Source organism: Lates calcarifer, linkage group LG16_LG22 (assembly GCF_001640805.2).
Source record: "Lates calcarifer isolate ASB-BC8 linkage group LG16_LG22, TLL_Latcal_v3, whole genome shotgun sequence".
NCBI lineage: Eukaryota > Metazoa > Chordata > Actinopteri > Centropomidae > Lates > Lates calcarifer.
In genome coordinates, this window is record NC_066848.1 from 4174063 (window position 1) to 4186344 (window position 12282).

The 12282-nt window shown below is 41.8% G+C and overlaps 2 protein-coding genes across 4 annotated transcripts in view; one reads left to right on the forward strand and one right to left on the reverse strand.

Moving 5' to 3' along the window:
- The window catches only part of macrod2 (mono-ADP ribosylhydrolase 2), a 380118-nt gene that overhangs the window by 63025 nt on the left and 304811 nt on the right, over positions 1–12282 (forward strand). The window lies entirely within an intron of this gene.
- On the reverse strand, positions 63–10602 carry flrt3 (fibronectin leucine rich transmembrane 3). Its single transcript, XM_018667028.1, has 3 exons — positions 10271–10602; positions 4309–5024; positions 63–3243 (listed from the first exon to the last, which is right to left on the reverse strand). Exon 3 carries the CDS (start codon positions 3199–3201, stop codon positions 1249–1251), a length of 1953 nt encoding a protein of 650 aa, XP_018522544.1. The 5' UTR covers positions 3202–3243; positions 4309–5024; positions 10271–10602; the 3' UTR covers positions 63–1248.

The window sequence follows — 12282 nt, forward strand, 5'->3', positions numbered from 1 at the left end:
TCACTGCAAAGTAGTATTATTTTGAGTGGGGTTTGTTGTATTCAGTTTAAGACAGAGCAAAGTTATTTTTGTCCACTTTTATTCTGTAATATGACCAATATTTTTCATATTCAAGTGTGTATGAAAAAAAGTCACTGGTTTCTTAAAAAGCTAAATACAATAAGCATTGGATCAAGGCACATACAAGACTGGCCAAAGGGCATACAATGCACTTTGGTTTTCAATTGTAAAGAACAGTTAACTTCAAATTGTGGCAACATAAAAGTGTGTCATTTGAAAAATAATACAAAATAATACTCATAACAAGGAGTTGCTGACACGGTGGTAATTCTAATGAAAGCCAACATGTTTTGTCTTTTTGGCCTGGTGACTAGAATGACGTATGGTACATGGTACTAAAGAATGCCGCCATTGTCGCTTGGCCATTGTTGGCTTGTACAAATAGAGATAGTGGGGGGTCCTCTGTGTCAGCCTGTCCAGTCTGCTTGTTTTGAGGAGCAGAGCTCCTTAAGGTCAGTGTGCTTTATCTGCCCTGTGCTGTGGCCTACAGTCCATTCAGAAACACCGGAACCCTGCTTGGGTTGCTTTGCTGTGTTTCCTCTTCTTGCAAACAGAAAAAAATCACACACTGAACAAAGCAGAGAAATAAAGCATGGCACCTCATCTTTAGTTATACGTTCTCAATACCAGGTGAATACTAGCGCAAGACATTCTGTCCGTAGTGTGTGGAGACAGTTGCTGACTGCTCGTTCTTTCAGAGGGCAACATGCCTGCTTTGCAAATTAGTTGATCAGCTGTGCCTTAGTTTACGTCATGTCATTTTTTTGCCTTTTTGTTTTTCAGACAGCCACAAAGTTAAAAGAATGACCTGTGCTTATACTACAAGGTTTTCTAAAGTCTGATTGTTCAACACAGCAATGAAAACCCACTTTCACAGTTGACAAGTCATCATATCTCAGTAGAACACAGAGTTTCTTTTAGTTGGTCGATAACCTTAAGCAAAGGAAATACAGTACAAATTACTACAAATCCCTAAAATATAGAATTGCAGTTAGTTACAATACCCACTGGTGGATCAGTGATGGCCTGCAACTGGAACGTTCTCCGTCTTCATAAAATGTCCTTAAATATAAATTATATGGCAAATGTACAGAACATTGCTTCCTTAGTCTTATAGATCCAGTGTTTTGTGAGAGTCTTGCCACTCTGTTTAAATCACGCACTCATCATGAATGTCCATGCGCAATATCATGAATGGGAATGGTCTGAATCTGGTATTCCACTGTCTCTGTAGCTCCTGTTGTTAATACTGTTCTCGGTATGTGGGCTTTTGTATAAACTCAGGCCATTGGGTGGGAAAATCGTGTGTATCACAAACTCCTCCTTGGACACAGGCAGGTGATTTATAGGTATCATTTGAAAAGAAGTCTCTCGTATTTCTAGGATGGAGTTGTCCTTCTTAGTGCCAGCCTCAGCATAGTCATCCTTTCTCCGACGACCTTTGTTGTAGGTGCAGTTCCTTGAAAAAAGTGACCCATTCCTGTGGACGTACCAACACACCAGTGCCAACATGATTATTGCCAAAAGAGCCACAGCCCCTCCGATGATAGCAGCCAAAGGCAGACTGGAATTTTTGTAAGGCTCTTTCTCCTGCTCTCTGTTTAAAGTTGTAGTTGGGTTGTAGGATTTATGAGAACCGGTCTCTGTCTCTATGCAAACAGGGGTCTCATCTGACAGGTAAATGTTGCTGGTCTCCATGGGAACCATGCATATCCGATAGGAAGACTCTGGCTCCAGTGCAGTGAGCAGGTACTCCGTTCTCTCCCCCTGCACAATGGTCTCAGTGATGGAGCCAAAAGCAGGGCTGTGTCCCAGCTTTAGCCAGCTAAGCCGTAGGGCAGTCATGGGCTGTGACACCCTCCATGATATGTGTATTGTATCTGCACTACTTGACTTCACACTGATGGTGATAATCTTTCTGCCTGAAGAAGTGGTAGTGCTATGGTAATTCTTACCAATGTCAGGCCCTTTTACTACAGGCCTCCTAGTCACAAACGAGGGCCACTGGGGCTGTGAGGGGTGTAAAGTGTTGGAGACTGTGCTGGTCTCATACGTGGGGATGAGCTCTGAATCTGTGCAGTCAAACATGTCTGTAGTTAGGTCTTTAATTGCCATGCCTTTGACCTTATCAGGACCCTGGCACATGAAGCCACGTACATTCACCTTAGACGGCAACGACCGCAGCCAGTCACGCACCCATTTCATCCTGCAAGTGCATTGCCACGGGTTGTTGCGTAGGAGAAGCTGTGTGAGATTGTCCAGATCTTCAAATACACCCTGTGGGAGGCTGCTCAGGTTGTTACCGGACAGGTCCAGGCGATACAATTGCCTAAGGAAGGCAAAAGCCCCGGGCGGGACCCGATTAATGTGATTATCTTGGAGCTGCAGCTTCTCCAAGCTTGTGCCTGGCAAGTTGGCTGGTGGCGATGTCAGTGAGTTTCTCACTAGTGAGAGCTCAGTCAGGTTGATCAGGTTGATGAAAGCCATCTCCCCAATCCCACGGTTGTTGAGCAGGTTACCATCCAGGATTAGTCGCTTCAGGTTGATGAGATCTTGCAGTGACTGCTCTGAGATGGAGGAGATGCGGTTGTCATCAAAGCGCAGCTCCTCAATGCTCATGGGTAGGCCTGAAGGGATAGTACTTAGGTGGTTTCTGGAGAGAAAAAGGAGTCTGAGGTGATTACTGTCCCTGAAGGCCCCCTCCTCTATGCTGACTGCTGATACAGAGTTATCATCCAGGTGCAGCTCCTCAATGTAGGGAATTTGGGCTAAAGAGGAATGGGTAATCATCCGAATGTTGTTCTCCTGAAGGTGGAGCTCTTTTAGCCCAAGAGGAAGGTTAGTGGGGAACTCATCCAGATTGTTGCAGTAAAGGTAGATCTTCTCCACATTTGTGAGCCTGCGGAGCTCTGCAGGAATGCCTGAACTCTTAATGCGATTGTTTTGCAGAAAGAGCACTGTAGCATCCTGGGGCATACCAGTGGGGATAGAAGTCAGGCCACGGTCATTACAGTAGATGAAGGTCCCATCACAGCGGCAGGCTGAGGGACATGAGGCGGAGGTCACCAGGGGGTTAGCAAGACCCAGCAGCAGCCCGATCCTGATGAGGAAGAGGATAAAGGCCTTGCATTGATGCACCATCTTGAAGCTGTGTTGCCTGGCAGTCTAATCACTCAAGAGCCCCTGGGGAGAAGACACAAGGGTACATTTAATGCACAAGGCCTTTAAAGGAGAGCCAAATTCCTGTTCTCATAATTGCTGGGTGTTTGAAATGCTGCCTGCAGCACTTTCTAGATTAAATAACAGCTGAAAGAATTCAGTTTGTATTCCTCTTATTAAATTGATATGAACTGATCATTTGGAAAGCCAGACAGTGAAAATATAGTGTATTGTGTTTTCAAGAAACAGTTTTCCTGCAGAGATAACTTTACATAATTTACTAGATTATAGATTTCCTTGGATTAGAACCTGCATTAGAAAAAGCTGCTTTTTTGTTTGCTTCGTTTTGATAAGAAATGTTCCAACTTCTAAACTCTGTGAATTGAATCCCTGTGCTTTTTGCCCCTGACTTGTGAAATGTAATAGCATTCCCTAGTTGTTTTACACGTTTCTGTATCTCAAGGCTGCCTTTCATCACTACAGACCATGAGGGTGAACAAAGTCAGGCTTTGTTGATGAACTGTTGTAGAACCGACATACTCTTAAGTCCTATTAGACCATTACCCATGCCTCTTGCCATTCAAATTCTGGGGTTTAACTGGCCTCTTGCAAGGTAGGGAAGAAATATCTCTGCTCGCAGAAGAGGTTTTTAGCACATTAATATCCAAAAAACATGTTTTTTAAGTCAGTTTCCTGAGGGTACGCTTTGATATGTGATCCTCATTTGTCCTTGCATAGCACTATGTTATTGATCTTTGCTGTAATTATGGTATGTTTAAAATTTTGAAAATGTGCCTCAAATAAAATTTTTAAATAACAAGATATTGAATTTCACAATTTATAAACTTACAGCAGATAGCCTTTAAATTAACAAAAATTTTGCGCAAAGCAGAAGGTGCCAACTGGTTGTCTGTCTCTTTTTTCTTTTTTTTCCACCGTCAGTGCATAGTTCCCTTTTAATTAGGCTAATACTGATTTATTGCTTTAGTTATGCACTCCTGCCATGACCTCTCTTCCTGCACGTCTCATTAGAAATTGTGGTCTGGTCAGTGAAGTAGAAAGAAGCAAAGCCATCCGTATTTGTCATACCTGATTTATACGATGTGGTAAATCCTTTCCAGCCACCAAAAATCCAATCAAGATTTCCTCTTGAATTTCCTCTTATCCTTTCTGAAAGGAAAAGTTTGTCCAAGGGGTTTCTAGTGATATCCTGACCTGGTCAGTATTTGCTGAGCTGATCCTTGTTTGGACGATGGCCTCCTCTCTGTTGTCAGAGGCTCATGCTTTCAATGCCTTTACCATGGCAGATAAGCCTGTAGAAAAAGCATCCCCTCTCACTGACAAAGCATGCCCTCTCAGGTAATATTAAAAATCCTAATGGGTGTTGAAATTGTCTAGCTCAACAGCCATAACCGCAAATTAGATTTTTTGGATGTTGTATAGTGATCCGTGCACAGGACGGGGTGAGTTTTCGGGCTCCTTTCTGCAATCAGGCCCGACAGGCATGATGAGTTGACACAAAGCTGGTCTGAGCCATGCCAATCCCCTGTGCCACAGGCTCAATCCAGGCCTGTTCACTTGTGTACTCCAGGTCTACAGGTAACCCAGAATCCTCTGCTCCCTTGTCGAGCCTGTATACGCATTAATCCAGGGCTCTGGTCCCTTTTCCTGGAGCAGATAACCAATGTTCTCTTCTCATCTAAGGGGCAAAACAGGGCAAGGGTGCTTATCCTTCTGGGCCCAGCCTCCCTCACTCATGTGCAACTTGACTCATACTGCACCCTCCACACACCTGGGTTTATGTTCTGAAAAATAAACAGAGACAAACATATTTAGTGCCCATATACACTTATTACAAAATAATGTTTTGATGACCAGACAACAAGAGAATAATGTCAAGTTAAATTAAAGAGTATTTATTTTACATTTAAGTAAATACCACATGCTATAAAATGTTGGTGTACATTATAATTTTGTTTTTCATTATCTCTCTCATACATTGTTAATGCCCATTTAGGAATACGCTTTCTTCTTGGCTATGATTTAGCCTGTTGACCTTTTACAGCCAGTTACTCTACCAGACCACATTTCCTTTCTATGGTGACACAAGAAAGAATGTCTATGCATATGAAGGACAACAGTGATGTAGGCCCCATCACAATGGCTGAGGGTGGAGCCCCTGTGCCCTTCTCAGCCCAGTTCACTGCTTAGCTGGGCTTTTGGTGTTTAACAAGAGAACTAGTCCTGCGATTAAAAAATGCAGTCTGTGCGAATTTTAAAATGAGGCTAGTCCAGATTCCACATGAGATTGAAAAAACGATCCAGTCGGTGCTTACTGAATTGCTCACATTGTTAAAAAGCATTCATGACAAATGAGGCCCATTTGAATTTCGTATGGAGAAGAGGATGGTTGTTGCATACATCTCTGTCACTCCTCTCTGTGTCTCCTAACCCCCACACCATCCTTTCTCTACGTTCTATGAATGTTGTTTCTGTTAGTAAAAATAGAATTTCCTTTGCCAAAGAAAATGCTATGTTTCCTATTACAACACAATAGCTTTGTGTCCTTATATGTAACCATCCATGTGACCTGCTGGCAGCCACAGAGTGCTGTAAAACATGGAAAGGTAAATTAGGAACAAGGGGCCCAGCCATTTAACAGTTGTAGTCCATGACAAGGAGAAGATTAGGGAATTGAGAGGCTTGTAACTCGATTACAACTCCTGAGATGCTGTCTAATAATAACGCCCCCCTTCCTTCTGTTCCATCTAAACATGGGCCCTTAGTCCAGTATTACATTAGTAGTAGATTAGAGTCTGGGGAAAAAGCACCAGATGTGACCTCTACCAACTTCTGGAATAAAGGAGTCTGACAAGGGAAAAAAAAAGATGAAATTCAGTAATGGAGTTTTATAAAATGGCGGGATGATGGAGGGATGTGTGCTATCTGTCTGCAGAAATGAACTTTTAATGCAGCACTTAGTCAAGCTATTTCAATTTTGAATAGCCCTTTTCACCTCATTTTGTAAAGTTCTCCATCCTCTGAATATTGTTAAGTATGTGGTCTTTATTTGAATCCTTGAATTCTTAACATTACATAAAAGAAGGTAATTGTCTCCGCATTTCTGTCTTATCAAGAGAACTATCTGCAGCACGAATAACAGGCGTTAGTGTTGTTTGACAGCATGATTCTCTGCATAAGTAGCCTCATGTATGATATGGTGCTGCATTTTTTGGTAGCTTGCCTTTCTTTGGCCACGGCAACTTTGAAAAAACAGACTCTGCCTCAGTGTCCAGTGGAAGAGGCAAGGGACATGATTATTCATTTATGAATGCTGGTGTAAATATAGTCAGAAAGAACAAAAACATACTGTATACTGCATCATAGGTCTCTGTGTGATATGTTATATTGTGTGTGATTTATCAGAAGTCTGCTTTGAACTAAGCACATCATGCGTACTTTACAAGGAGCAAAGGCGGCCTTGATGCTTTGCTATTTTTTCCCCTTTTCTTTTTCCACACTCATCGGATTTCAGGAGAGTGGCCCCTCTCTATTGTTTGCTACAAGGCAAGCATGTGGGCCTTGTAGTCTCAACAGAGGGTGTTTATGTATTAAAATGTATTATTCAGGCAATTTAAAAATTCCTCTACTTTTAACAGTTTGTTTAGCAAGTCTTTCTACTGCTTTTACTAAGAACATATACCCATACAAATGTGTGCACCCGCCTACACACATGCTACGTTCATGTGCACACAATCATTTTGAGAGCAGTGAGGGCTGAGTTAAACATTTTTAGTGATGGATGTCTTTCTCCATCGTTCTAATAAGCTCCGTCGGCCAGACAGGAGATTTCTTTAGCAGTCAAAGTGGCTTCTGCTTCATTTAATCTGAACTGGCAAAGTTAAATTGAGCATCCTGGTAAAGTTGTGTGTGTGTACAGCCAGTTACCTTTCAGTGGAGAGCGTGGGAGGCTCACACAAAGCTGGACACTGATAGCCATTGTGAACTCAACACGCATAAATGCACATTAGTCTGCAATAACAGAGCCTTAGACTTTGTGCCCCCCAGTCATACACTGCACAAGAAAGGCTTTGGAAAAACTCAAATAGAAACAATTTCATGCCTGTCAAAAGTATTGCAGATTATAATGACTTTTAGTTCCATAAAATACAGAATAATATTACATGGGCTGCATTTAGGGAGGAAAGAGCTGTAGAAGTAGTAATGGCTGCCTGTTAAATTATTCATGAGCCCTGAAATTAATTTTGAACCACAGTACAGCTCTCCATTGGGAAATCAATGCTGTTTGTATCTGCTGTTGATTATTCCTTCTAATTCATAATATAGTTTTGAAGTATGATTGATTGCACAGAAAGTAGTTATTTTGGATTATATATTTTCAGGTTGTGGTCTAAAATTTTGTATTTTGTCTGCCATGTTGGTTGGTTTTAAGTAAACACTCAAATAAAACCTGAAAACGTTACGTGTTTAGGGTTGTATGATCATGCAAATATGTGTACTTAACTAACCTAATATGAAAGCAAAATGTTGTGTATTTTCTTGTATTTAAATTTTTTGTTTCATGATTTTCTGCTCTTAACTGAGGTGAGTTTTTATTTATTTTTGTGTGTGCAGTGAAATGTTGTGTCTGCTATTTATTTACATATTAGTAAGTTGTGTGTCAGGACATTGGGCAGCGGCCTGCTGTCGTGCTGAGACACAATGGAACATTCATGGTCACATCTGACTTCACAGAGACACAGAACACATTTCAGCCAAAAAGAAAATAGGCAAAAATCTCTGGTAGTTTCACAGATTTGGTATGTGGCCTCCTGGCGCTGTTTTTAGATGGGCTGAACAGATGATACTTTTGCTGGCCCATTAAGAGCACAGAGAAGCCTGCAACAGACGGGGGTCTCTCTTTTGTAAGAGCCTGAAAAGAGAGATCTGTAGCAGCTGCAGTGGTTTTTCCCCACATGGGGGTGGTAGGCACTACCGTTTTTTCCTGAGTCATATTGCTTGCAAAGGTTCCTCCTGCAGTGTTTATGCTTTGAAGCCATATTTACACCTTTACTTTTAGTCACCAGTGTGAAATTATTTGTCTTTTAAAGTTTGGAGTAGATGGTAAAAAAGACACTGCTCTGTGGCTAAATAAATTATGAATAAAACTGATTTAGGCCTCCTCAAAGTACAGTGTTGAATCTGAAAAGCGTCTTGGTAGTTATGTCTAATTATTACTTTTTTCCTAACATGTCATTCATATTTTATGCCGTAGCGTTTCTGCCAATAGAAGATTCTGTCTGTAGTGACCTGGTTAGTTGTTAATCTGCAATGTGAATTCCCTCTGAAAGCAATTGATGGGGGACTTCTGCCTCAGGCAGTCATCAGTGAAGACAATTGGGTCTGTCCTAATGTCTACCACGTTTAACAGGCTATTTATTTTTTGTCTCTGAAAACACACTGAACAACAAAGAGATACCGTTACAAAGCTTGACAGCTGAAGTCAGGTTTGCATCCACTATTGGCGATTAACTGAAATCAGGCTATAGCTATATTTATCAGTGATTTTTTAAAGCCTGGATGACCTTATCATTTCATGGAGATAAAAGGCTATGTTAAATTGGATTAACAAATGTCCCTGCCCTGGTGTTGCCTCTAAGACATACAGCTTATATACAGTGCATGAGAATTGAAGGCGCCCGCTTTATTGTATTGATTTAATGTGGTAAATATCATGTTTGTATGGAGAAACGAACAGGGTACTTTGATTGATTAGCATCATAGATTTACATTAGTGTGGAGATTGTGCTATCAGTCGGCCATATGGGCAAGCGCTATTATCTTACTGTAAACCGCGTTTATTTCTGGAAGCTTATAAATACGACAGTCATAACAGATCTGAAACTGTACAGAAATGTCAGATGTGTGTTTTGAGTGGCTGCTAATGTAACGCACAGTGTGCTATGTGCGTGAAATGAGCCGCTGCTTGTGTGCGAACTGGTGTGTATGAAACTTCAATTGATTTTATTCTGTGGATTTTCAGGGGACCGTCATGACTGCGCCCCAGCAGCATATAGCTCTCTCAGTCTATGCTCAGTCTTTTTTTTTTTTAGGATGGACGTGTATTATCGGCAGACAAGCTTATAGCTGTACACGGTAAATTTCAGTGGGGTAGATGTGAATAGGAGTTGGTCAGAGTCTTCCAGACAGTGACGCCGGAGACGCATTTAGCGGAGTTTCTCCAGCTGCCCCTTCATGTCCAACTCCGCGGGATCTGCGCTGCAATTTCGGCTGCACGCCGGGGTGCCTCCTCGAGCTGCGACACCGAGACTAAATCACACAGTCCCCTAATCCTATCAAGTTTGCGTATTCGCCACTGTTTATTTTCCCACAGCTTAAGGAATATCAATAGCTGTGTTAAGGAACGAAAAGATTGTATCACGTTCCTGTTGCTCTCTGAGTGCTTTACACATGTTTTGACCAATCTTCTGAGGCCGAGTATGAATGTGATCGAAAAGCAAATTTAGTGTGTCGCAACAAGAAATTCATTTCTACAGTCCGAGTGGAAAAACGGGGGAAAGGAAACAGATCTGATGCCTGTGGTCTCTTTTAGTCACACGCAGAGTAAAGAGGGACGCATTTCAGGATCGAAGCAGCAACTTGAAGGCATGAGAGAAGCTTGTGATGACGAGATAGATGAACAGTCTGTTTAAGTCTGGTTTTTATCTGCCGAGCTGAGCAGAATGGTTTACTCTGCATAAACTCACGGAAGAGCTTAATGGTTATATTGAAAGAAAAGTGCACTCACGATTTTTCATCACTGTCGCTTAAAGCGTTAATAAGCCTGTGAGACAACCACCTCAGAGATACCAATATTTTTCGGCTGGGCCAAGCAATAAAAAATAAAAGGGGGAAAATATGGAAACTAATTAGATATAAGCAACTCCTGAGGATTCCGAATGACTTTACATTCCGTCTGCCAGAAAGAAGATCCAAAAAGATAAAAAGGATGCATTCCCAACAGGACTGTACCAGCAAAAAACGCACTTACCTCTATAATCAACCAAAAAAAGGAAAGTAACAGGTATCCTCTTAAATTGGGGTTCACAACGGGGAAAAAAATAATAATCCAATCCGGGCTATGAGGATTTAAATTCAGATCCAAAAAAGCTCCTCTCACTCACAAGGCTAGAGCTATTTGGAGTTTATCTGTAGCAGTACTGCTGTGTTTGCTGGTGCCCCCCCTCAAACACACACACACAATCTGTAGGCTGTGCAAGGGCATAGGTGCACGGGTAGATCTCAATACAAATGTGGAGTTGTGTTTGCCTCTAGCTTTGCTTCAATAGAGCACTGATGTCATCTGGAGGAGGGGTCTCTCTCTCTCTCTCTCTCTCTCTCTCTCTCTCTCTCTCTCTCTCTCTCTCTCTCTCTCTCTCTCTCTCTCTCTGGGTGTTTGGGAGATGCATAGGAAAGATGCAGTGTTGAATGGATACACTAGGGGGAGTGGAGGAAAGGGGAAAGGCACTCACATCCTTGTCAGATGTGTGCACTTGAGAGGAGTGAGTAGTCACTGGTTGGAAAGCATTGCTCACTGGCAGAAAAAGAGGGAGAGGAAAAAAAAGTGGAAGTGTACAGTATGTGTGTGCATGTTGGTGAGAAAGAGATACACCAAACCTTTTACTTCTAGTGGTTTGTTTTAGGCAGCATGTGGTTTTGTTAGCTCTGGTTAAAATCTAATTTGCATATTTGTTTGAGATGTGTCAGGATAATTTATAATTTGAGTTTTGGCTTCATTACAGAGGTTATGATTTGTCAGTTAGCTCTGGTGCTCTTTTTATCTACACATTGTATAACATTTATATCTATCAAAATTTTGATTAAAAACATTGCTTTCATGTTTAAATGAAGCCAAACAGTGAATTTGCTCCCTTTGAGGCCCAAAGCAGCAGTGAGTCACCCTGTTAGTCAAAGGGTTGTACAGCAGAGCTGACCCAGCCAACACTCTCTCCTGCCCTGCGTCATCTCCAGTGTCTCCCCCTCCGGCTACCTGACAAGGCAGACACCACAGCCCAGCTCACTGAGCTGCAATGGAGCAGCTCTGTTCATCTGTTGCTGAATATCAGCTTCCTGTTGATGCCAGTGGGTCAATGATCAGATCTGTGTGACGTATGCATCTGTCTGTGTAATGTGGAGACTCCTCCCTGACATGTCATTCACTACTGCCAATACTACTTTTTGTTAATTACGTCAGTCCTATTTTGTCACTGGTGAATGCCTGGAGGGTCTGCATTCATTTTCAGTAAACAAGCAGGTTCGTTAGAGAGGCATTATTCACTTATTGTGGGGATGGTAAAATATCTAGCTGAAATTTATCATGTTTTCTGTTTGTTGAGAAAATAGCTGCCCTGTAATAATTAATGACAGTTCAGAAAGACTAAAGAGCAACGTTTGTCAGTAAACTGGCATTAGAAACCCAACAATATTTTACTCTGACAAGAGAAGCCAGACTTTGCAATATGCTGCAAATAACCCCAGTTTACACAGACTGGTATACTGTAATTCTAAATGCTGGTCATGCTTGTAACCTCCTGACATTCAAACAACAGCACAACTCATTTAATATCACCATTTACACTCCATAGCTCTCTCTCTATTCTGTTCTCATATTGTCTGCTCATGAGCTGATGTGGACCTTTACTCCTAGCAATTGTTATGGCCTGATTAGAATTGTGCATACTACACAAGAGTGACTGTCTAAGTATCTGACCACCACTGACATCCCATGCTTTGTTATTTTGCCAGGACAGAACATGGTCCAACTCCACCCTGAACACATCAGCACTCGGTTAAACCACGATTGTCATCTTAACTGGAGTGCCTAATTGAACAGACACTTAAGCCTGGCGCATCTGCCAAAACTACTTAGACCTCCAGTGGAGTTTTTCAGATTTGTTTGCTTTCCAGCTGGAGTGGCTCTCACTTTTGTTCAAAATCCAATGGGATTCCGAGACAAATATAAATTGTCTGACTGTATGTTGTTTATTTGCAGGCATATCAGTA